Source organism: Myxine glutinosa, chromosome 6 (genome assembly GCF_964187855.1).
Source record: "Myxine glutinosa chromosome 6, kmMyxGlut1.1, whole genome shotgun sequence".
Taxonomy (NCBI): Eukaryota; Metazoa; Chordata; class Myxini; order Myxiniformes; family Myxinidae; genus Myxine; species Myxine glutinosa.
In genome coordinates, this window is record NC_136266.1 from 188,521,856 (window position 1) to 188,548,653 (window position 26,798).

The window sequence follows — 26,798 nt, forward strand, 5'->3', positions numbered from 1 at the left end:
AAACAAAGAAAGCAAATATCTATTTTGGGGGGCAACCCACCCTCCCCCAACCTGATATACCTCTTCAGACCCAAATTTTTCCAATGTCTTGAACAAGCATTGGTACATCATGAGTGATTAAGGTTGTGGTGAAGTTTCATCGAAATTGTGTGTGTAGTTTCTGAGAAGAAAGGTTAAGAACCACGGATCTAGTTGCAAATGTTAATTGAGTGGGGGTAGGGGAAATCAAGTTACAAGTCACAAAAGGGAAAACATTTTTGATTTAAGCCATTTATTCATTACAACGATGCAATAAGAGAATGAAAAGCAAATGAAAAAAAAATTGCAGTCACAATTAAACAAAAATGAAATAGTATTCATCACTAAAGACAAATGAGCAAGACAAAAATTAAGCTTATGTACAACTCTCGGGATAGAAAAAATATCAGCCGGAGAATCCAACTGCCCATTCCTTACTCGTTGCTGCTTCCGGAACGAGAACGGGAACGGAAAGCCTTCTGTTCCGTTGCATCAGGAGCAGGTGAACTGTGGCCGGGACTGTCCTGCCTGCGCTGAGCGGGACTACGAGAGACGGACGAACCACTAGAGGATCGGCGGCGTGCACCTCTAGCCGGGGAAGTCCCGGAGCGTGGACTCCTCGAACGGGAACGGGAATTAGACCGAGACCTGGCGGCGAATATTAAAATAAACAAAATGCAAGAACACATTCTCACACGCTTTACACATTGCGTAATGATCGACCCAAGCAGTCCATACCTTTGCTTGTTTTCCTCACGCAGGTGAATTTTGCGGCCGTTGATTTCCTTGCCGTCCAACTTGTCGAGTGCATTCATCATGTCACTGCGTGATGCGAACTCGACGACGCTGTACAAAAAAGTTAAAGCACATTAGTGTTACACAAACACTTCATACCATCTTTGCAGATTTCAGAAATGAGGGAATCTGGACTTGCAAGTGCCATGACAAAGGGGTTTTTGCCCAGCTTTAATGAGAATGGCACTCTAACGTCCAATGATATGCCTCTGCCCACATTATTAGTCCCATACCAATTTCACCAGAGACGATATGTTCGCTCTCCATCCGTCCGTCGTCCATCACGCCTGTGGTTTTTCAGACTTTTTCCCATACCCTTTACCATATTAAACAGAAACTTGGAGCATGGCTTTATTATGAGAAGTTACAGAACAAGCTCCAGTTTCAGAGTGTTTCGTCAATTTTCACAACGTTATGCCCTTTTTGGACTTAGAAAACATCACATCAGTGGGGGACATGCAATGCAATCTCTTGTTCCATAATTAGACATACTTGTACCAAGTTTGATTTAAATCCCTTCAGCTGTTCTCAAGTATCACATTTTACCTAACATGACCTTTGATGCCAAAATCTAATCATCAAATCTTTGCATCATAATATACTTGCACCAAGTTTGGTCAAAACCCCAACTATGGTTCACGAGTTAGCTCGGTAACAGACGTTTTACCCAATTTACCTCTGAACTTTTGACCCCATAATCTATTCAGTTCATCTTTGCATCATGAGACATACCTGTACAAAGTTTGACTTTAATACCTTCAGCCGTCTTATGTTACCGTGGTTATTTTTTGTATGAAAGTGCCATGAATTGAGAAACTGTGACAAGGGAGACATTATTTCAATGGAAAAAGGGGGATAGGTTCCCAAGTTGCGAAAATCCGCAAATGGAGGACGAAACCGTGAACGGCGAGGCAAAATCCGCGAATGCCGACGCAAACTCCGAGAATGTCGACGGTAATCCACGAAGGTCAATGAAAGTCCCGGAAATGGTGAGACAAAATCCGCAAAATCCGAGAATGTCGACGGTAATCCGCGAAGGTCAATGAAATTCCCGGAAATGGTGAGACAAAATTCGCGAATGGTGGCGAAAATCCGCGAAGGTCGATGAAAAATCCCGTGAATGTATGCCACGGTATTGTTTCAATGGGGAAAAGCGGATTTCATTGTCGGTACCTGGCGGTTCCTGATTAAGAGGGAATTTTTTAAAGTTTAAAACGTTCTCGACCGCAAATGCACATTAGTTTCACAAAAAAATGCTTACAAAAATTTTTTTTTAAACACCAGGTGCCATTTTCAATTTATTGAAGGAATGCGCTTACAGTTTATTAAAAGTGCTTAACCATATGAAACAAACAAACAAAAAACCCCCCACAACAACATCATGTACCATTTCAATTTTTTAGTTTACGAACACACAACATGATGAATGATTTAAAATCCCATGAATTCCTCAAACTCTGAGGACGACCCAAATGATGGTGCTGCAAAATCGTGCATGGAGGGAGACGCAGGAGAGAGTGCTGGTGAGGACTCTGGTAAGGATGCCGAGAGGGCGGCAGGAGAGGATACTGATGGTCTTGAGGCGGAGGGAGCAGGGTGGAAGAAATGTGTAATGGAGACTGGAGAGCTGCCTGGCAGATTCTCAGGTTTCGATGCAACTCTTTGTAGGGGAGAAGCACATCATCCAAGCCCCTCTTGAACACTTGAGGTACCTCTCCATGATTGGGTCAGCATCTTGCAACCTGTCAGCAATCACCCGCATGCCCTGCAGCAACTCACCCAGGGACCTCAGCACTGCCCGCCTCCTCCTCCCCGGAAGCCGTTGTCATGGCCTTCAACTCCTCGGTGAGGTTGTCGCCATGTGAGGAAATGAGATCCTCCAATTCCTCAGGCTGCATGTCATCAAAGCCTTCCCCTCCCAACTGCTGTGTTCTATATATATATATTGTTGTGGTTTTGAGAACCCTCACTTATAAATAATTCCTTGTATATAAATTCTTATCATTAAAGGTTAAAGGTAGCACCCCTAGTTAGTCCACAAGCAACACGTAGGCCACCATAGAATTCCAGTTATTTCATTATTATGTGTTTTAGATAAGGCCGTGTTTCCAATAGTTGAATCTGCGTTGTGTCGATCAAATAAGAGTAGGTCCCCAATTCCGTCCATTTTTGCCAACCTCTCTCCAAGCGATGCCATTACGTGCCTCTGCCAGCAGCGTTCGCTGTCTTAGCGCTCGCTCAAGCGCCGCCATAAGCCATGCGGGTAGGCCCGAGAAAGGAGGCAGAGCACCAAGAAGGTGTGGCCACGTCATCCAGTCATCAAAGGCGTGGCGCTCGCTCAAGCGCCGCCATCAAAGGCGTAGCGCTCGCTCAAGCGCCGCCATAAGCCATGCGGGTAGGCCCGAGAAAGGAGGCAGAGCGCCAAGAAGGTGTGGCCACGTCATCCAGTCATCAAATGCGTGGCCGGTAAGCCCTCACCAGCCAACCAGGGCTGAAGGAACATCACCATCAGGCGTGGCTTTTTGGCTCGCGGAGTGATCGCTGGTCCAGTTATATAAGCGCGAGCGCAAAGCCCTTTCACGGACTTGCGAGGGGAGAGCGCTTGTTGTAGAGGACTTACGCGGAGTTGGAGGCGCGCACATTACCAGGAGGACTTACTGGGATACGGCAGCGCTGATTGAGGAGGACTCGCGTGCACACGGCAGTGATCAAAGAACTTACTTATTGGGAAAGGCGCTTTATGAACTTATTTATCGGGAGAGCACGCTGATCACAGGACTGATCGGGAGAGCGCGCCTTTGTGAAACCGATGAGATATACGGCGCGCTTGATTGATTGAACAGGACTGAGAAGAAGAAGGGCGCGCTTGTTTAAGAGGACATTGGGGAGAGAGAGGGCGTTTGGCACGAGCGTGCATTTATTACGTACGCCACAGGACACCAGCTTCCCCACGCTATATAACTGTCCGGACGTGTTCCAACATACACGGAGCTGCCTGCCGGGTTTCGCCCGCTGGACCGGAGCCTGGACCCCATACAATCCATCTACAATCCACATGTGAGTGTGTACGTTTGTCTGGAGTATTAGAATAAGACTGTTTTAAGACTGCACTGTGTTCTGCTTCTTCCTCTCCCTATCTTGTATATGCCTTTCGTTTCCTCTTCTTTCTGTACATTTATTAATAAACCCATCTTTGTTCTTCCTACCTTCTGGTTTCCTCTCCATCCGATCGCATCCGTCCTCTCATTGGGTAAATGTGGCACGATTGAAACCGCTAGAATCGGGTTTAGTCACTGTTAATAGCTCGGATCGCGGATTGCTATCCGCTCGGCATTTTCCACCATATCCGTGGTTCGAGCGGGAGTTATTTCCCTGCTTTACGGTCGGATTAGTAATTAGGTATTTGGGACTAAATATATATATATTTTTTGTATACTGAATCGAGGCCTAAATACTAATATAAGAGCTTATAATATAAGTATACAAAATATAAGAGCTGACATTTACTTCACAAACAAATCAACCAGACAAACAAAATATATAAAAAGAGGGAGCGGAAGACAAGAGATTGACCAATCACCTTACCTAATACCGACGGGAAGGAGCGTATAACTTCCAGGACTCGGGTCGGCCAGATAACACGACAAGGGGATTAACCCCCCCTTTGATAAGGGGAGCGCCGACGTCCGAGATCCGTAACAATATACAGACTTGGCATTTAATATGGAATATTTTTTTTTTCTTGACTTGGGTTTACTTTCTTAACTCAGTATATCAATCTGGTGAGTTTCTTTTACACTTTGGTGATTTATTTGTTAAAAGAACCATGTCACTGATTGTCTGTCACAGTAAGAAGTCAACAACAGGATTATATCACAGGTGGCGTGGAAAAATGTATGGACAGGTGCATTTGATGATTGGCTTCACAGTCGGGTATACAAGGGTTGTTGCGTTCTGTATTAGTGGAAAACAACTGCTGCACGTCTCCAAAAGTTATTGCCGCTTCCTCTGGAGATGGTCCGTCAACTCGACAATGCTGTTTGTCATGGAGTGGTGGCTTTACGAAATTACAGCATGAAACAGCGTGCTATTGCTCGGCAGTATGGCATCACTCAAGGTCAGGTGTCAAATATCCTGAAACGAAATGCTCAGAGGGGTGTCCCTCCTCCAATACCGAGGCCAGGACGTCCACGCAGAACCACAAGGAGAGATGATCGCCAGCTGCACCGGTTAGTCCGCAATGGCCGTACCAAGTCAGCTAATCAGCTTCGGGCTGAGTGGCAGCAACTGACAAATGTGCCTGTATCCAGAAGGCTAGTCAACCAACGACTGGTTCAAGCAGGCCATCGTGCCAGGCGTCCCCTGAGAAAGCCACGCCTGACCAGACAACACCGCCAGCGCCGATTGCAGTGGGCCAGAGAGCACCATCAATGGCAGCCAGGGCACTGGAATTACGTGATCTTCAGTGACGAGTCTAGATTTCTGGTCTATCGTCAAGATTGCCGCGTCCGAGTGTGCAGACAAGTGCATGAAGCCTACAACAAAGATTGTATAGTGCCAAGAGTCCAAGCTGGAGGTGGTGGGGTGACCGATTGGGCTGCTTTTCATGCACGGGGCAAAACTGACCTGGTTGTTCTGAATGGAAACCTGAACCAGTTCAAGTACAGGGACATTCTGGAAGAAACATTGCTTCAATTTGCTCATGCAGCCTTTCGAGGAACTTTGTCTTCCAAGATGACAATGCACGGCCTCATCGTGCTCGCATGATCCAACACTTTCTTGCTGACCGTGGTGTGGAGCATATGGAGTGGCCTGCCATGTCCCCGGATATGAATCCGATAGAGAACTTGTGGGCAGAATTAACGCGTCAAATCGACCACTTGGACCAGCAGCCGACCTCTGTGCGTGAATTGCAGCAGGCTATTGTCACTGCATGGCAAGTGATTCCTGTCCAAACCTTGGCAAATCTCGTGAACAGCATGCCTCAACGTGTACGTGCTCTCCTGAATGCTCGTGGGGGTTACACGAAGTACTGAACTGTAATTTTACTGTCCGTAATCCCAGTCGTAATTTAACTTTTGTTTTTGTTAAAAAAAATTTGGCTAATGTGCAAAATAAAGAGATACTTCTGGAAAACGTACAGAAGTTTAACACAGTACTGTCCGTGAATTGAGTTCGATATCAGTTTACATCACTTTCAAGGATCAATTTATTTGTTTCGAAATGTCAAATGTGGTTTTTGTTTCTTCTAAAGGTCACATTAACAAAATCTAGAATAATTTCAACATAATTACAATGAACTTTTGGTTCTAAGTCATCTTGAAAAGTAAGTTCACCCCCACAAAAAAAAATTCCATATTAAATGCCAAGTCTGTGTGTGTGTGTGTATATATATATATAGCGTGCTCGCATGATCCAACACTTTCTTGCTGACCGTGGTGTGGAGCATATGGAGTGGCCTGCCATGTCCCCGGATATGAATCTGATAGAGAACTTGTGGGCAGAATTAACGCGTCAAATCTGTTATATATATACACAGTAGTGACCCCTAATTCTGAACGCCCCTCATCTCGAACTACTCTAATTCCAAACCGTAAATTCGAGAAAATTTTGTCCCTAATTCCGAATGTATTTCGATAACCGAACGTGGAGGGCAAACGTGAAAGCATGGGCTACCAGGCAGTTCTTCACTGAGTGGATTCATGAGTTTTCCCCTTCTGTGAAGGCTTATCTTGAGGAGAAGTCGCCAACACCAGGCAACTTTGGAGAGGTGGTTCTCTAAAGAAAGCAAGCCTAGTGAGCCCCAACCCTCTACAAGTGGTGTTAAGAGACAAAGAGAGCAAACACCAGAAGCACAGTCATCTGATGTTAGCTTGGAAGGTGCCTCACCTTCCAAGCAATAAAACCCTCTCCCTCCTTCCTCCTCTCCAGCTTCCACATGCACCATCAGAACTCTCCACTAAGGTAAATGCAGTTATTTTCATGTTAGTACATTTATTTCTTGTTTTTATTATTATTATTATTTGATATTTAGGGCATTTACTCATCTTATTTCACCTTGAATCATGTGTATTTGCAGTTAACAGTGTCTTGATAATGGGTTTTTGGGGTCCAGGAATGGATTAATTCACTTTCCATTATTTCTTATGAGGAAAATAGTTTCTAATTCCGAACTTTTCCCAATCCGAACTGCCGCTGGAACGAATTAAATTCGGATTTAGAGGTGTGTGTGTGTGTGTGTGTGTGTGTGTGTGTGTGTGTGTGTGTGTGTGTGTGTGTGTGTGTGTGTGTGTGTGTGTGTGTGTGTGTGTGTGTGTGTGTATATGTATGTATATATATATATATATATATATATATATATATATATATATATATATATATATATATATATATATATATTGTTGCGGAACCCAACGTCGGCCTACGGTTCCCCTTCGAGGGGGGATTAAGCCCCTCGTCTGTTACGGACCGACGTGGTCCCGGGGGTATGACGCCACGCCCGGTCGGCGCTGGATATGGTTTTAGGCCCACAAGTCCTATGACCTAAATACCAGCGCTTCCCGGTACGCGAAGGAACACCCCCCGCTCATGGCCGCAGCGTAATGGATGTTGCGCCGAGCGAAGCGAACCGCGGCGTGAGCCGTTTACCAAGACTAGACCCGATCCTGGAACGTTGGCCAAATCGTGCCACAGATATTCAATGAGGGAAAAGACAAAGACGACACGGATGTGAAGAGGAAGACGAAGGCAAAAAGGTTTGAAATACGACTATTATTTATTACTATTTACAGGACCAAAATAACCAAGGAAGAAGGAAAGATAACAAAATAAAGACAGAAGGAATCAAGGAGACACAGTGCAATGCTAGCTTACCTACAGTCTTAATTAATACCCAGGACAGAACAAACAAAAGGCAGACTCACACGAATGGGGAATGGAGGCAGGAGTGAATGGCTGGACCGGGAGGAAGGTTCAGCTCGGACCAGAGGACGGCTGGGCTGGGAGGGAGCAGCCGCCGCCCTTCCTCAACAGCAACGCTGCCGTCAACGCTCAAGCTGCGGCGGTCAAAGCTGCGATGGTTCAAGCTGCTGCGGTTCAAGCTGCTGTGGTTCAAAGCTGCTGTGGTTCAAAGCTCATGGGGCATCCCTCTCTCCTCTCCTGGATCACGCAGCTTGGTGTCTCTCTCTGAAGCTCCTTTTGTGTAACTCTTAGAACTCAATGGTTCGCTCTCCGTGCTGCCATGGGGACGTCGTGTGCTTTCTCAGGACTCATCTGAGGTGGGGGCGCCTCCCACGGGTTATATATAGCCCCACCCTTGAACCTCTTCGAACCTCCCCGATCGCTCTTCCTCCGCCCTCTCAAGCCAAACCCCTCGTGCTTGGTTGGTTGTTCGGGGCTGGCTCACTCCTCCCCTCTATTACCAGGTGGAGACACGCCTTTCTTCTCCGAGTTGGAGCACATGGGCAATGGCGGCGAATGCAGTTGGCAATAGAGGCTTTGGGAATGAAAGGGGATCTATCTATTTGAATTCGGTGCAATGGAGTGTCAATTAATGGAAGACACAGCCTTAGCCTAATACACAGAATAAGGAAATAACTACCAACAAGCATGGAATCTATGATTGGCTAAACGTGATTGTATATGACCCAACTACGGGACGCCCTTTGACCTTTATACACAACTGGAGGAAGGAGGGTGATATTTTACCATTTACTACACAATAAAAAAACACAATCCTCATATCCACAACAATATATATATGCTTTATATATATAAATTATATGCCGTTTTATATATATAAAACGACAATCACATGCCTCTCAGCGTTATCGGGAAAGCCAGTAAAGTTTCTGACTGCCTGTGGCCACAGGTTGTGCTAGCACGCGTTGATGGCGGAGGCTCTCACCTCATCCAGCAACTCCTTGATGGCGCCGATGCAGTGAGCAATGTTGAAATCCTTCCAACACTGCCCCACGGTGAGCCCTGGGTCGGACTCCATCGCATCCAAAATGCGGCAAAAGGTGCGACGGGTGTAATACATTTTAAATGTTGAAATCACACCTTGGTCGAGTGGCTGGATGAAGGAGGTGGTGTTGGGCGGCAGAAAGATCAGCTCGATGTTCAGGTGAGCCACATCCATGTTCACGGGGTGGCCAAGAGCATTGTCGAGGAGCAAGAGCACCTTGAACGCAAGGTTTTTGTCCACCATGTACCTCTCACCTCTCCAGCTGAGCGACAAAACAATTATGGAACCAATCCAGGAAGATTGCTGCCGTCACCCAGAATTTCCTTTTGGCCCTCCAAAATAAGGGTAGAGCTTGCTTGTTCTTGCCCTTGAGCACACAGGTTCAGGGAATGGTACAACATCATGGGTTTCAGCATGAAGTCCCATTTTGCGTTTGCACAGAGGAAGAGATATCTGGTCCTTGGCAGCCTTGAATCCCGCTGCTGTCTCCTCGCGCTTCGAGATGAAAGTTCTCGTAGGCATCTTTTTCCAGAAGAGGCTGGTTTCATCAGCATTGAACACCTGCTCTGGGAGGTATCCCTTATTTTCGATTGAGACTTACGAGTTGAGCAGGGAACGCTTTTGCCGCCTCAGGGTCTGCGGAGGCACGCCCCCCTGTGAACTTCACATTTTTGAGACCACACCGCTCCTTGAAACGAAGAAACCATCCCCTGCTTGCAGTGAATGAAGTCGCGCTACTTGTACCCTCATCGCTCGGCGCATCACTCATGCTGGCACCACCCGCAGACAGATGGTAAATTTGTTTTGCCTTTGCTCGAATGAGAGGTCCACTCAAAGGCATATTCTTCTGTGTGTTGTCCTTGATCCATATGCTGAGAGCCTTTTCCATCCTTTCTATGTGGAAATCCCAGACATGGGTGACCACCTTCGTACTAGATGCAGCGCTCGCTGCAACACTTTCACCAATCGCCTTCTCGTTCTTCCATATGTGGCGAACGGTGGATTTGTCGATGCCGTCATGCCTGCCCACACAGGCTGCACTCTCTCCTTTCAAAAGCCGGTCCAGAAGCTGCAATTTGTTGCTCAGGGTCATCACTTTTTTCTGCCTCTTCGTAGTCGACGCATCTCCGGCACTGGTCTTGCGCTTGGGAGCCATTATTGAACGATGAGCAGTGCGCGAATCAAAAATACAGGTCAAAGTAACGTTAATATATATTGGACGAGAAGAATGATTAAGACCTAAGACAGTCGGTCGCTATATGTACAAATGAGGGCATTGTGGGTAGCTGCGGGAGGGGTGGGTAGTCTGCACATTGTTTGTGCGAGATGTTAGGCCGAAAAGAATATATTGCTCGTCTCTGGTCAGACCAAGGTTCCAGAATTGATGCGGCGATGTGGGTTGTTTTTTTTTTTTTGAAAAGCATGGATTGCACATATAGAGGTGTTTTTTGTGTCCTCATGCCTTGCTGTCCTCATCTGCCGTGGCGCCATCCAGAGAGAAATTAAAGACAGCCAATGGGACTGGTAGGCCTTTTTGTAAATAATGAACACAAGCTTGTTATTTTAAAATGTATTTAATATGAAAATCATTAAGTTCTTCAAACATATTATAGACTGTCATTTCGTTCTTGAGATCACCTCGCCGTACCGTTAAACATTCCAATGCATCGATCGCGTCAACACTGTGCATGCGCAAGTGGTCTAACAGGCGATTGCTGAAGCATTTGAATGCTGAAAAAACCGCACATGCGCAAATGACCACACCCTGGACCAATCTTCGTGTATGGGATGACACGCTGCATGTGTATCAAAGCCGCGCATGCGCAGATGGGCTGTATAGTGTATGGTGTGGTTCAAATCGGTGCATTCGCAGCTGGGCTAAACGGCTAACGTGGAAGCGCTTGAATCCATGCCGATGGTCTCCCACGATCTCTTCTCCCAGTCCACGAGATTATCACAGACACTTACTTCATGACAAACGAGATAGGATCCAGGCCAAAGTAACGAGACCACCCATAGCTCTCTCGGCCTTCTGGTTGCTTCACACGAACTCGACAACGAACGTCTTCGTTTCAATAAATGACAATATCCAGCCGTTTGGATTCATGACGGCAAAGCACAGAAAACTACTCATATCTTTGGAACGGCTGTTTGGATTTGGACAAACTAAATGTAGTTTTGTAGGGGAGAACCGTGCGCGAACGTCGATACCAATGACGACCCTCACAGACCCGTATTTCCCGAGATAGCGCCCGGCCCGGCGACAACAGGCGCGCGCTGTTGTAGGTACCGTTGGAAATTTGAAAAAAAAAAAAATTGTTGACGCGCAGGGTCAAAATCGATGCACTCGCTGACCAGAGACCAGAAATATATTTTTCTCGGCCTTAACGGATGATGCCATATTGAGCATTCACCAATTAATACAATAATAGATTTAATGAAGCGTTTTCATTCTACAGGGTGTCCCATAAGTCTGGAATCATAGAGCAACATAAGTGGTTTAAGGTTTTTTTTTTCCATGATTTGTTGTTGAGGTTTCTCGCAGCTGTCCATGATGTCGCTGAGTAAGGAAGAACACATCCAGGTAAACTATGGATATATACATTCTTAAACGAAAAAAATCATAGAGCATAAAAATAATAAAATCATAAAAAGTGAAGGTCTGAATACTTTCTGAATGCAATATATTACAATTAATATATATATATATATATATATATATATATATATATATATACACACATACACACATACACACATACACACACACACACACACACACACACACACACACACACACACACACACACACACACACACACACACACACAGAGAGAGCATTCAAAAAGTATTCAGACCCCTTCACTTTTTTCACATTTTCTTGTGTTACAGCCTTATGCTGAAATAGTTGAAATTCTTTTTTTTCCCTCATCAATCTACACTCAATACCCCATGATGACAAAGTTCTTAAATCGAAGAACTTTGGAACAACCAGGACTCTTCCTAGAGCTGGCCCCCGGCCAAACTGAGCAATTGAGGGAGAAGGGCCTTGGTAAGAGAGGTGACCAAGAACCCGATGGTCACTCTAGCTGGGCTCCAGAGATCCTGTGTGGAGATGGGAGAAACTTCCAGAAGGACAACCATCACTGCAACACTCCACCGATCTGGGCTTTATGACAGAGTGGCCATGCGGAAGCCTCTCCTCAGTGAAAGACACATGAAAGCCCGCTTGGAGTTTGCAAACAGCACCTAAAGGCCTCTCAGACTGTGAGAAACAAGATTCTGTGGTCTGATGAAGCCAAGATTGAACTGTTTTGGCTTAGGGTTAGAACTCCCTGGATATTCCACACTCGATTGCAATCTAATTAATTTACAACAGCCAGGTGGACCCAGGTTATCTGCTATTATATACATACTGTATTTTCCAGTGTATTAACCGCACTTTTTAATCAGCAAAAATAGTTAAAAGTTTGGTGTGCGGTTCACACACATATAGCAAAAAATAAAAATTGGGGGTTTATCTCCAGCAGACACGCCAGTTAGGGAGGCTAACACAGACACATATTGTGACAATGGAGGGTGGCGGGGTTGTTTCCACCTCACCACCCCCCCCCCCCCTCCCCCAAAACACTCTCCCGCGAACCCCGTCCTGCAGAAAATGGTAGTCATTTCACTTTTGTGTGACTGCCAACTAATTTCATCAAATCCCTTTTAATATGGACAAGAAACATTGGATTACACACAAGAAGCTTGCGTCAACGTACCCCTCGTTTTGGCGACTGCGATGCGCATCAGCGAAGATTACTTCTCCAGCCTGACGCATGTAGTCTTTCAAGTCCTGACACGACACACAGTCATATGGTCACTGACAGAGAGGGCACAAACTAAAAAAACATAACAGCTGTTCACATTTAGGGTTATTTTTTTCTCACTGGATATTGATAATGAAGACAAGTAATATTGGAAAAGGCTCGTACCAAACGAGAATCTTCACGCACAGCTCTAGTTTGACAGCAACCTCGGGAGCCTTTCCCTCTCAACTTTTCGATCGAGGACCAGTCACCTGGATGGCGCCGCCACACTTTGCTCACAAAACTCTCCAACGACCCTTGCGCTCTTTTTCTCTCCCTCATCTCCCCGAGATGCCGGCACTCCCGGCCGGCATCCCTTAGTTGCGCTAGACGACGGCAGGAAGAAGTCTCCTGGATGGCCACCCACGACTGCTTCGACTCAGAGGTCGTCACCGTAAGAACAACCCTGGTAGGAGCCCCCGACCCACGAGACGACCGGACCCTCCTAATAGGCTTCTGCCTCACGAGACCCTTGCAACGGCTCAGGACCAAAACCGCCCTGCAAATTAACACAGGCCTGCCAAGGGAGACTGCTCGCCGGCAGGGGTTACAAAAACAACCGATTATAATGACATCACCGCTTTATTTACTAACAGGAACCTGGATACACAGTTTAAAAAACAAAAATGGAAGCCCAATGTTCAACATTTTCCGAGGTCATTCCTCGAGTGAAACGACTGAAGAATGCCTGCAAAAACCTAAAAATGTATTTTTTCTTCTTACGGTTAAACAACAACAAACGTGATTTGATGAACTCACTTGCCAGCTGACCGAACTAGACAGATTTTTAACAAGCAGGCGATGATCAGTGCGCGAGGGTGGTCCAAATCTGCAATGAACAAAACAAGAATGTTGGTTCCAAGACTCAAACAAATCTCACCCCCCCCCCCCCCCCACCCCCCACCCCCCACCCCCCACCCTCACCAGACCCCAAGTAAATCTAATTGAGCCTTGGATTGCAAGGAATACCGACCGGGGTCCTCCTCGACGAAAGGGTGGCATTCGTGAAGAATAGTGTTCCATCTGTACATTTCGGGTACGAGGTGGTCGTGCATGCTCAACAGTAATCCTAACAAAGACACATCGAGGCATGATATTAGACCGCTTCAAAAGGGGAAACAAGATGCATCACGATTCCAACACCTTTACTTAACCTGCATTAACATTGTTTGATCAGTTCCTCAGCAAAGTTATTTTATTACAAAAGTTCAGAGATCATAATTGGTGGTATATATACGTAAAGTCAATACCAAGAAAAGGGAGGCAATGGTAGGAAAAAAAGAAAGAAAAGAATGCTGTGCTCTTCATGGGTTATAGGAATGAAAAGGGAAGCGTGGAATAAATATATAGATCACGCAGCGTAACTCCAAGATGCTGTTACGCCATCCCGCTCTGGAAATGCAAAATAGATTTTTAGTCCAGTTGCCAGGACATGAAACCCGGAAATCGTCAGTACTAGAAGGTTTTTTTGGTGGATTAGTAATGGTTAAGGGGTGTATAACTGTATATATATATATATACGTATATATATATATGACAGAACCACCTCTTGCCGCTGCAGCAACTTTGGGGAATTTCCATTATTTGCATAAATCCAAGATGGCTGATTTTCTACCTTAGTTCAAATAGAAAATCAGCAATAACTTTTGATAGAATCAAGCTAGGATGATTTTGGTACCGACACATAAGTTTTCACACATGGCGGATGCAATGAAAGTGTCAAAAAAGTTTTTTGATGTTGCTGGACAACCATAATCCAAGATGGCCACTGTTTTGATGTGGCTAAATAGCTAATCGGCCATAACTTTCGATAGAATCATGCTAGAAGGTTGATTTGGTATCTACCCATAGGTTTTCCCATATGACAGAGGCAATGGAAGGCTCAAATTATGGTTTTCATGTTGCTAGGCCCTTGCTAGTCAACTCAAATCCAAGATGGTCGCAATTGACACTTGGTAGGAATCAGATTTAGAAAAACGAAAACAATATGACAACCAAAATGTTTATTACATTTTTAAATAATAACCTTGTTGGGTCCACGAACACATATTAATTACAATAAAATAATTCACATCTCAATAAACCATTTTAAACACACAACCTTGCACTCCCACTATCAACTATACTTATACATCAATCATCTTTCTACATATCAGGGTACATTTGTATCTGTAACAATGCACTAATATGTAGCACACCGCACGTCTTTCTAAAACTAGCACATCATGTCATCTTGAGTATATATATGTCTAGTACTCGAGAGGATCAAGGCCAGGATCCACTAGCCCTATATCTTTGTCATCATTGGTGTCATCCTCTTCTTCACCATTCATCGGGGCATCTTCCTCGTGTTTCGTCATTGGGTTATGGCACTCATCTATTGAATCCTCACAATGACAGTAGGTTGTGCAGGACAGGCCTGCCCCGAAGCAGCTGCAGTTCGCTTGTGCGCAAGCATTTCCTGTGGCTTTGCACTGACAGCTTATGACTTTCATTAACTCAGGAGGTGCTGGTGGTCCCTTGGCGATTACTGGAGACGGTATGCTGTTGAGAATCTTCCAACCGAAGTTAGTTATACAGAGCGAAGGGGCGTTCTGCTTGTCTGCTGCTTTCCATAGTATCGTTTGATGCTGCGATCTGAGCATATGAAGGAGCAAGTTTTCATCTGTGGGAGGGAGGGATTTCACTAGGGGTGGTTTTTATCGGCCATTTGGGACAAATATGGCGGCCGAACCACGTGACCGATGATGTCATCATTACCTTATTTTATTCGACATGGAGAGTTCGTTGCAATGAGCCATGTCTCAATTTTTTCTGTTCAGCACTTTCGGAGATATGGAGGTGCAATTTTTTTCGGTTTTTCCAAGATGGCTGCCGAACCACGTGACTGATGACGTCATCATTATCATATTTTATTCTCCATGGAGAGTTCTTTACAATGAGCCATGTCTCATTTTTTTCTATTCAGCACTTTCGGAGATATGGAGGTGCAACTTTTTTCGGTTTTTCCAAGATGGCGGCCGAAACACGTGACCTCTGACGTCATCATTAACATATTTTATTCCCCATGGAGAGTTCTTTACAATGAGCCATGTCTCCATTTTTTCTATTCAGCACTTTCGGAGATATGGAGGTGCAAAGTTTTTGGGTTTTTCCAAGATGGCGGCCGAACCACGTGACTGATGACGGCATTATTAACATATTTTATTCCCCATGGAGAGTTCTCGACAATGAGCCATGTCTCAATTTTTTCTATTCAGGACTTTCAGAGATATGGAGGTGCAAAGTTTTTCGGTTTTTCCAAGATGGCGGCCAAACCACGTGACCAATGACATCATTATTTGTTTTCTAAATTAATTTATTCCTAGATTATGCTCAAGAAATTTCATCTTGATCAGATGAAGTTTTGTACTTGTCGAATTATGACGTCATAATGGAGGCACCTACGACATCTTCAACATATTTTATTCACCATGGAGAGTTCTTTACAATGAGCCATGTCTCAATCTTTTCTGTTCAGCACTTTCGGAGATATGGAGGTGCAAAGTTTTTCGGTTTTTCCAAGATGGCGGACGAACCACGTGACCGATGACGTCATCAATTGGGCACAGTCTATTCCAGGTCAAGACAAATATGTGTGCAAAGTTTGGCGATTCTACATGCAACGGTGTGGACGTAGTGCTGCAAACAGACAGAGAGACAGACAGACAGACAGACGAAAAATCGGTCAGAGACCGAGGACTTGCCGGAATGTACTTTTTTATCGGCCATTTAGGACAAATATGGCGGCCGAACCACGTGACCGATGATGTCATCATTAACATATTTTATTCCACGTGGAGAGTTGTTTACAATGAGCCATACCTCAATTTTTTCTATTCAGGACTTTTGGAGATGTGGAGGTGCAGAGTTTTTCGGTTTTTCCAAGATGGCGGCCGAACCACGTGACTGATGACATCAACATTAACATATTTTATTCCCCATGGAGAGTTCTTTACAATGGGCCATGTCTCAATTTTTTCTATTCAGCACTTTCGGAGATATGGAGGTGCATAGTTTTTCGGATTTTCCAAGATGGCGGCCGAATCACGTGACCGATGACGTCATCATTAACATATTGTATTCTCCATGGAGAGTTCTTTGCAATGAGCCATGTCTCAATTTTTTCTATTCAGTACATTCAGAGATATGGATGTGCAAAGTTTTTCGGTTTTTCCAAGATGGCGGCCGAACCACGTGACTGATGACGTCATCATTAACATATTTTATTCCCCATGGAGAGTTCTTTACAATGAGCCATGTCTCAATTTTTTCTGTACAGTACTTTCGGAGATATAGAGGTGCAAAGTTTTTCGGTTTTTCCAAGATGGCGGCCGAACCACGTCACCGATGACGTCATCAATTGGGCACAGTCTATTCCAGGGCAAGACCAATATGTGTGCAAAGTTTGGCGATTCTCCGTGCAACGGTGTAGACGCAGTGCTGCAAACAGACAGACAAACAGATGAAAAATCGGTCAGAGACCGAGGACTTGCCGGGATGTACTTTTTATCGGCCATTTTGGACAAATATGGCGGCCGAAACACGTGAACGATGACGTCATCATAAACATATTATATTCCCCATGGAGAGTTCTTTTCAATGAGCCATGTCTCAATTTTTTCTATTCAGCACTTTCGGAGATGTGGAGGTGCAACGTTTTTCGGTTTTTCCAAGATGGCGGCCGAACCACGTGACCGATGACGTCATCATTAACATATTTTATTCCACATGGAGATTTCTTTACAATGAGCCATGCCTCAATTTTTTTCTATTCAGGACTTTCGGAGATATGGAGGTGCTAAGTTTTTCGGTTTTTCCAAAATGGCGGCTGAACCACGTGACGGATGACGTCATCATTAACATATTTTATTCCCCATGGAGAGTTCTTTACAATGAGTCATGTCTCAATTTTTTCTATTCAGCACTTTCGGAGATATGGAGGTGCTAGGTTTTTCCAAGATGGCGGCTAAACCACGTGACCGATGACGTCATCATTAACATATTTTATTCCCCATGGAGAGTTCTTTACAATGAGCCATGTCTCAATTTTTTCTATTCAGCACTTTTGGAGATATGGAGGTGTTTCGGTTTTTCCAAGATGGCGGCTAAACCACGTGACCGATGCCGTCATCATTAACATATATTATTCCCCATGGAGAGTTCTTTACAATGAGCCATGTCTGATTTTTTTCTGTTCAGCACTTTTGGAGATCTAGTGGTGCAAAGTTTTGCAGTTTTTCCAAGATGGCGGCCGACCACGTGACATATGACGTCATCATTAACATATTTTATTCCCCATGGAGAGTTCTTTACAATGAGCCATGTCTCAATTTTTTCTGTTCAGCACTTTTGGAGATATAGTGGTGCACAGTTTTGCCGTTTTTCCAAGATGGCGGCCGACCACGTGACTGATGACGTCATCATTAACATGTTTTATTCCCCATGGAGAGGTCTTTACAATGAGCCATGCCTCAATTTTTTCTGTTCAGCACTTTTGGAGATATAGTGGAGCAAAGTTTTGCCGTTTTTCCAAGATGGCGGCCGACCACGTGACATATGACGTCATCATTAACATATTTTATTACCCATGGAGAGTTCTTTACAATGAGCCATGTCTCATTTTCTGTTCAGCACTTTTGGAGATATAGTGGTGCAAAGTTTTGCCGTTTTTCCAAGATGGCGGCAGACCACGTGACATATGACGTCATCATTAACATATTTTATTCCCCATGGAGAGTTCTTTACAATGGGCCATGTCTCAATTTTTTCTGTTCAGTACTTTCGGAGATATAGAGGTGCAAAGTTTTTCGTTTTTTCCAAGATGGCGGCCGAACCACGTCACCGATGACGTCATCAATTGGGCACAGTCTATTCCAGGGCAAGACCAATATGTGTGCAAAGTTTGGCAATTCTACGTGCAACGGTGTAGACGCAGTGCTGCAAACAGACAGACAGACAAACAGACAGACAGACAAATGAAAAATCGGTCAGAGACCGAGGACTTGCCGGAATTTACTTTTTTATCGGCCATTTAGGACAAATATGGCGGCTGAACCACCTGACCGATGACGTCATCATTAACATATTTTATTCCCCACGGAGAGTTCTTTACAATGAGCCATGTCTCAATTTTTTCTGTTCAGCACTTTTGGAGATAGAGGTGCAACGTTTTTCGGATTTTCCAAGATGGCGGCCGAACCACGTGACCGATGACGTCATCATTAACATCTTTTATTCCCCATGGAGAGTTCTTTCCAATGAGCCATGTCTCAATTTTTTCTGTACAGTACTTTCGGAGATATAGAGGTGCCAAGTTTTTCGGTTTTTCCAAGATGGCGGCCGAACCACGTGACCGATGACATCATGAACATATTTTATTCCCCATGGAGAGTTCTTTACAATGAGCCATGTCTCAATTTTTTCTATTCAGCACTTTCGGAGATATGGAGGTGCTAGGTTTTTCGGTTTTTCCAAGATGGCGGCCGACCACGTGACATATGACGTCATCATTAACATATTTTATTCCCCATGGAGAGTTCTTTACAATGAGCCATGTGTCAATTTTTTCTGTTCAGCACTTTTGGAGATATAGTGGCGCAACGTTTTGCCGTTTTTCCAAGATGGCGACCGAACCACGTGACTGATGACGTCATCATTTACATATTTGATTCCCCATGGAGAGTTCTTTACAATGAGCCATGTCTCAATTTTTTCTGTTCAGTACTTTCGGAGATATAGAGGTGCAAAGTTTTTCGGTTTTTCCAAGATGGCGGCCGAACCACGTCACCGATGACGTCATCAATTGGGCACAGTCTATTCCAGGGCAAGACCAATATGTGTGCAAAGTTTGGCGATTCTACGTGCAACGGTGTAGACGCAGTGCTGCAAACAGACAGACAAACAGACAGACAGACAGACAGACAGATGAAAAATCGGTCAGAGACCGAGGACTTGCCGGAATGTACTTTTTTATTGGCCATTTAGGACAAATATGGCGGCCGAACCACGTGACTGATGACGTCATCATTAACATATTTTATTCCCCATGGAGAGTTCTTTACATTGAGCCACGTCCCAAGTTTTTCTATTCAGGACTTTCGGAGATATGGAGGTGTAACGTTTTCCGGTTTTTCCAAGATGGCGGCCGAACTACGTGACTGATGACGTCATCATTTGGGCACAGTACATTAGAGGGCAAGACCAATATGTGTGCCAAGTTTGGCGATTCTACGTGCAACGGTGTAGACGTAGTGCTGCAAACAGACAAACAGACAGACAGACAAACAGACAGACAAACGAACAGATCAACATACTTGCCGGAAAAAAATTTCCGGCAAGTAACAAACGAACAGATCAACATACTTGCCGGAATCTTTTCCGGCAAGTAACAAACAGACAAACGGACAAACAGATGAAAAATCGGTCAGAGACCGAGGACTTGCCGGAATGTACTTTTTTATCGGCCATTTAGGACAAATATGGAGGCCGAACCACGTGACCGATGACGTCATCATTAACATATTTTATTCCCCATGGAGAGTTCTTTACAATGAGCCATGCCTCAATTTTTCTATTCAGGACTTTTGGAGATGTGGAGGTGCAGAGTTTTTCGGTTTTTCCAAGATGGCGGCCGAACCTCGTGACCAATGACATCATCATTAACATATTGTATTCCCCATGGAGAGTTCTTTACAATGAGCCATGTCTCAATTTTTTCTATTCAGCACTTTCGGAGATATGGAGGTGCTCGGTTTTTCGGTTTTTCCAAGATGGCGGCCGACCACGTGACTGATGACGTCATCATTAACATATTTTATTCCCCATGGAGAGTTCTTTACAATGAGCCATGTCTCAATTTTTTCTGTTCAGCACTTTTGGAGATATAGTGGTGCAAAGTTTGGCCGTTTTTCCAAGATGGCGGCCGACCACGTGACCGATGGCATCATCATTAACATATTTTATTCCCCATGGAGAGTTCTTTACAATGAGCCATGTCTCAATTTTTTCTATTCAGCACATTCAGAGATATGGAGGTGCAAAATTTTTCGGTTTTTCCAAGATGGCGGCCGAACCACCTGACATATGACGTCATCATTAACAAATTTTATTCCCCATGGAGAGTTCTTTACAATGAGCCATGTCTCAATTTTTTCTGTTCAGCACTTTTGGAGATTTCGTGGTGCAAAGTTTTGCCGTTTTTCCAAGATGGCGGCCGACCACGTGACTGATGATGTCATCATTAACATATTTTATTCCCCATCGAGAGTTCTTTACAATGAGCCATGTCTCAATTTTTTCTGTTCAGTACTTTCGGAGATATAGAAGTGCAAAGTTTTTCGGTTTTTCCAAGATGGCGGCCGAACCACGTCACCGATTGGGCACAGTCTATTCCAGGGCAAGACCAATATGTGTGCAAAGTTTGGCGATTCTACGTGCAACGGTGTAGACGCAGTGCTGCAAACAGACAGACAAACAGACAGACAGACAGACAGACAGATGAAAAATCGGTCAGAGACCGAGGACTTGCCGGAATGTACTTTTTTATTGGCCATTTAGGACAAATATGGCGGCCGAACCACGTGACTGATGACGTCATCATTAACATATTTTATTCCCCATGGAGAGTTCTTTACATTGAGCCACGTCCCAAGTTTTTCTATTCAGGACTTTCGGAGATATGGAGGTGTAACGTTTTCCGGTTTTTCCAAGATGGCGGCCGAACTACGTGACTGATGACGTCATCATTTGGGCACAGTACATTAGAGGGCAAGACCAATATGTGTGCCAAGTTTGGCGATTCTACGTGCAACGGTGTAGACGTAGTGCTGCAAACAGACAAACAGACAGACAGACAAACAGACAAACGAACAGATCAACATACTTGCCGGAAAAAAATTTCCGGCAAGTAACAAACGAACAGATCAACATACTTGCCGGAATCTTTTCCGGCAAGTAACAAACAGACAAACAGACAAACAGATGAAAAATCGGTCAGAGACCGAGGACTTGCCGGAATGTACTTTTTTATCGGCCATTTAGGACAAATATGGAGGCCGAACCACGTGACCGATGACGTCATCATTAACATATTTTATTCCCCATGGAGAGTTCTTTACAATGAGCCATGCCTCAATTTTTCTATTCAGGACTTTTGGAGATGTGGAGGTGCAGAGTTTTTCGGTTTTTCCAAGATGGCGGCCGAACCACGTGACCAATGACATCATCATTAACATATTGTATTCCCCATGGAGAGTTCTTTACAATGAGCCATGTCTCAATTTTTTCTATTCAGCACTTTCGGAGATATGGAGGTGCTCGGTTTTTCGGTTTTTCCAAGATGGCGGCCGACCACGTGACTGATGACGTCATCATTAACATATTTTATTCCCCATGGAGAGTTCTTTACAATGAGCCATGTCTCAATTTTTTCTGTTCAGCACTTTTGGAGATATAGTGGTGCAAAGTTTGGCCGTTTTTCCAAGATGGCGGCCGACCACGTGACCGATGGCATCATCATTAACATATTTTATTCCCCATGGAGAGTTCTTTACAATGAGCCATGTCTCAATTTTTTCTATTCAGCACATTCAGAGATATGGAGGTGCAAAATTTTTCGGTTTTTCCAAGATGGCGGCCGAACCACCTGACATATGACGTCATCATTAACAAATTTTATTCCCCATGGAGAGTTCTTTACAATGAGCCATGTCTCAATTTTTTCTGTTCAGCACTTTTGGAGATTTCGTGGTGCAAAGTTTTGCCGTTTTTCCAAGATGGCGGCCGACCACGTGACTGATGATGTCATCATTAACATATTTTATTCCCCATCGAGAGTTCTTTACAATGAGCCATGTCTCAATTTTTTCTGTTCAGTACTTTCGGAGATATAGAAGTGCAAAGTTTTTCGGTTTTTCCAAGATGGCGGCCGAACCACGTCACCGATGACGTCATCAATTGGGCACAGTCTATTCCAGGGCAAGACCAATATGTGTGCAAAGTTTGGCGATTCTACGTGCAACGGTGTAGACGCAGTGCTGCAAACAGACAGACAAACAAATGAAAAATCGGTCAGAGACCGAGGACTTCCCGGAATGTACTCTTTTATCGGCCATTTAAGACAAATATGGCGTCCGAACCACGTGACCTATGATGTCATTATTAACATATTTTATTCCCCATGGAGAGTTCTTTACAATGAGCCATGTCTCAATTTTTTCTATTCAGCACTTTCAGAGATATGGAGGTGCACAATTTTTCGGTTTTTCCAAGATGGCGGCCGAACCACGTGACATATGACGTCATCATTAACATATTTTATTCCCCATTGAGAGTTCTTTGCAATGAGCCATGTCTCAATTTTTTCCATTCTGCACTTTTGGAGATATAGTGGTGCAAAGTTTTCCCATTTTTCCAAGATGGCGGCCGAACCACGTGACCGATGGCGTCATCATTAACATATTTTATTCCCCATGGAGAGTTCTTTACAATGAGCCATGTCTCAATTTTTTTCTGTTCAGCACTTTTGGAGATTTTGTGGTGCAAAGTTTTGCCGTTTTTCCAAGATGGCGGCCGACCACGTGACTGATGACGTCATCATTAACATATTTTATTCCCCATGGAGAGTTCTTTACAATGAGCCATGTCTCAATTATTTCTGTTCAGCACTTTTGGAGATATAGTGGTGCAAAGTTTTGCCGTTTTTCCAAGATGGCGGCCGACCACGTGACATATGACGTCATCATTAACATATTTTATTCCCCATGGAGAGTTCTTTCCAATGAGCCATGTCTCAATTTTTTCTGTTCAGCACTTTTGGAGATATAGTGGCGCAACGATTTGCCGTTTTTCCAAGATGGCGACCGAACCACGTGACTGATGACGTCATCATTTACATATTTTATTCCCCATGGAGAGTTCTTTACAATGAGCCATGTCTCAATTTTTTCTGTTCAGTACTTTCGGAGATATAGAGGTGCAAATTTATTCGGTTTTTCCAAGATGGCGGCCGAACCACGTCACCGATGACGTCATCATTGGGGCACAGTATATTAGAGGGCAAGACCATTATGTGTGCAAAGTTTGGCGATTCTCCGTGCAACGGTGTAGACGCAGTGCTGCAAACAGACAAACAGACAGACAAACAGACAGACAAACAGACAAACAGACAAATGAAAAATCGGTCAGAGACCGAGGACTTGCCGGAATGTACTTTTTTATCGGCCATTTAGGACAAATATGGCGGCCAAACCACGTGACCGATGAAGTCATCATTACTTGTTTTCTAAACTAATTTATTCCTTGATGATGCTCAAGAAATTTCATCTTGATCGGATGAAGTTTTGTACTTGGCGAATTATGACGTCATAATGGAGGAACCTATGACATCATCATTAACATATTTTATTCCCCATGGAGAGTTCTTTACAATGAGTCATGTCTCAATTTTTTCTATTCAGGACGTTTGGAGATGTGGAGGTGCAGAGTTTTTCGGTTTTTCCAAGATGGCGGCCGAACCACGTGACTGATGACGTCATCATTAACATATTTTATTCCCCATGGAGAGTTCTTTACAATGAGCCATGTCTCAATTTTTTCTGTTCAGCACTTTTGGAGATATAGTGGTGCAAAGTTTTGCCGTTTTTCCAAGATGGCGGCCGACCACGTGACATATGACATCATCGTTAACATATTTTATTCCCCATGGAGAGTTCTTTACAATGAGCCATGTCTCAATTTTTTCTGTTCAGGACTTTTGGAGATTTCGTGGTGCAAAGTTTTGCCGTTTTTCCAAGATGGCGGCCGACCACGTGACTGATGACGTCATCATTAACATATTTTATTCCCCATGGAGAGTTCTTTACAATGAGCCATGTCTCAATTTTTTCTGTTCAGCACTTTTGGAGATATAGTGGTGCAAAGTTTTGCCGTTTTTCCAAGATGGCGGCCAACCACGTGACATATGACGTCATCATTAACATATTTTATTCCCCATGGAGAGTTCTTTACAATGAGCCATGTCTCAATTTTTTCTGTTCAGCACGTTTGGAGATATAGTGGCGCAACGTTTTGCCGTTTTTCCAAGATGGCGACCGAACCACGTGACTGATGACGTCATCATTTACATATTTTATTCCCCATGGAGAGTTCTTTACAATGAGCCATGTCTCAATTTTTTCTGTTCAGTACTTTCGGAGATATAGAGGTGCAAAGTTTTTCGGTTTTTCCAAGATGGCGGCCGAACCACGTCACCGATGACGTCATCAATTGGGCACAGTCTATTCCAGGGCAAGACCAATATGTGTGCAAAGTTTGGCGATTCTACGTGCAACGGTGTAGACGCAGTGCTGCAAACAGACAGACAAACAGACAGACAGACAGACAGACAAACAAACGAACAGATCAACATACTTGCCGGAAAATTTTTCCGGCAAGTAACAAACGAACAGATCAACATACTTGCCGGAAAATTTTTCCGGCAAGTAACGAACAGATCAACATACTTGCCGGAATCTTTTCCAGCAAGTAACAAACGAACGAACAGATCAACATACTTGCCGGAATCTTTTCCAGCAAGTAACAAACAAACGAACAGATCAACATACTTGCCGGAAAATTTTTCCGGCAAGTAATGAAAAATCGGTCAGAGACCGAGGACTTGCCGGGATGTACTTTTTTATCGGCCATTTAGGACTTATGGCGGCCGAACCTCGTGACCGATGACGTCATCATTAACATATTTCATTCCCCATGGAGAGTTCTTTACAATGAGCCACGTCTCAATTTTTTCTATTCAGGACTTTCGGAGATATGGAGGTGCAAAGTTTTTCGGTTTTTCCAAGATGGCGGCCGAACCACGTGACCTATGACGTCATCATTAACATATTTTATTCCCCATGGAGAGTTCTTTACAATGAGCCATGTCTCAATTTTTTCTCTTCAGGACTTTCGGAGATATGGAGGTGCAAATTTTTTCGGTTTTTCAAAGATGGCGGCCGAACCACGTGACCTATGACGTCATCGTTAACATATTTTATTCCCCATGGAGAGTTCTTTACAATGAGCCACGTCTCAATTTTTTCTATTCAGGACTTTCGGAAATATGGAGGTGCAAAGTTTTTCGGTTTTTCCAAGATGGCAGCCGAACCACGTGATCGATGACGTCAGCAATTGGGCACAGTCTATTCCAGATCAAGACAAATACGTGTGCAAAGTTTGGCGATTCTACGTGCAACGGTGTGGACGTAGTGCTGCAAACAGACAGACAGACAGACAGATGAAATATCGGTCAGAGACCGAGGACTTGCCGGAATGTACTTTTTTATCGGCCATTTAGGACAAATATGGCGGCCGAACCACGTGACCGATGAGGTCATCATTAACATATTTTATTCCCCGTGGAGAGTTCTTTACAATGAGTCACGTTTCAATTTTTTCTATTCAGCAGTTTGGGAGATATGGAGGTGGTAGGTTTTTCGGTTTTTCCAAGATGGCGGCCGAACTACGTAACTGATGACGTCATCATTAACATATTTTATTCCCCATCAAGTGTTCTTTACAATGAGCCATGTCTCAATTTTTTCTATTCAGCACTTTCGGAGATATGGAGGTGCAACGTTTTTCGGTTTTTCCAAGATGGCGGCCGAACCACGTGACAGATGACGTCATAAGTAACATATTTTATTCCCCATGGAGAGTTATTTACAATGAGCCATGTCTCAATTTTTTCTGTTCAGCACTTTCGGAGATATGGAGGTGTAAAGCTTTTAGGTTTTTCCAAGATGGCGGCCGAATCACGTGACTGATGACGTCATCACTAACATATTTTATTCCCCATGGAGAGATCTTTACAATGATCCATGTCTCTATTTTTTCTGTTCAGCACTTTCGGAGATATGGAGGTGCAAAGTTTTTCGGTTTTTCCAAGATGGCGGCCGACCACGTGACATATGACATCATCATTAACATATTTTATTCCCCATGTAGTTCTTTACAATGAGCCATGTCGCAATTTTTTCTGTTCAGCACTTTTGGAGATATAGTGGTGCAAAGTTTTGCCGTTTTTCCAAGATGGCGGCCGACCACGTGACATATGACGTCATCATTAACATATTTTATTCCCCATGGAG

At 44.1% G+C, this 26,798-nt stretch overlaps 1 protein-coding gene across 3 annotated transcripts in view; it reads right to left on the reverse strand.

Annotated features, from left to right (window-relative positions):
- Positions 1-250: 250 nt before the first annotated feature.
- LOC137418855 (serine/arginine-rich splicing factor 5-like) overlaps positions 251-26,798 on the reverse strand; it is a 49,578-nt gene continuing 23,030 nt past the window's right edge. For all 3 annotated transcript variants that reach the window (XM_068104998.2, XM_078781012.1, XM_068104997.2), the window contains exons 4-8: positions 13,604-13,699; positions 13,390-13,459; positions 12,544-12,617; positions 757-864; positions 251-666 (exon numbers count right to left, since the gene is read on the reverse strand). In XM_068104998.2, the coding sequence (XP_067961099.1) occupies positions 453-666; positions 757-864; positions 12,544-12,617; positions 13,390-13,459; positions 13,604-13,699 (562 nt within the window). In that variant the 3' untranslated portion in view covers positions 251-452. The remainder of the gene's footprint in view (positions 667-756; positions 865-12,543; positions 12,618-13,389; positions 13,460-13,603; positions 13,700-26,798) is intronic.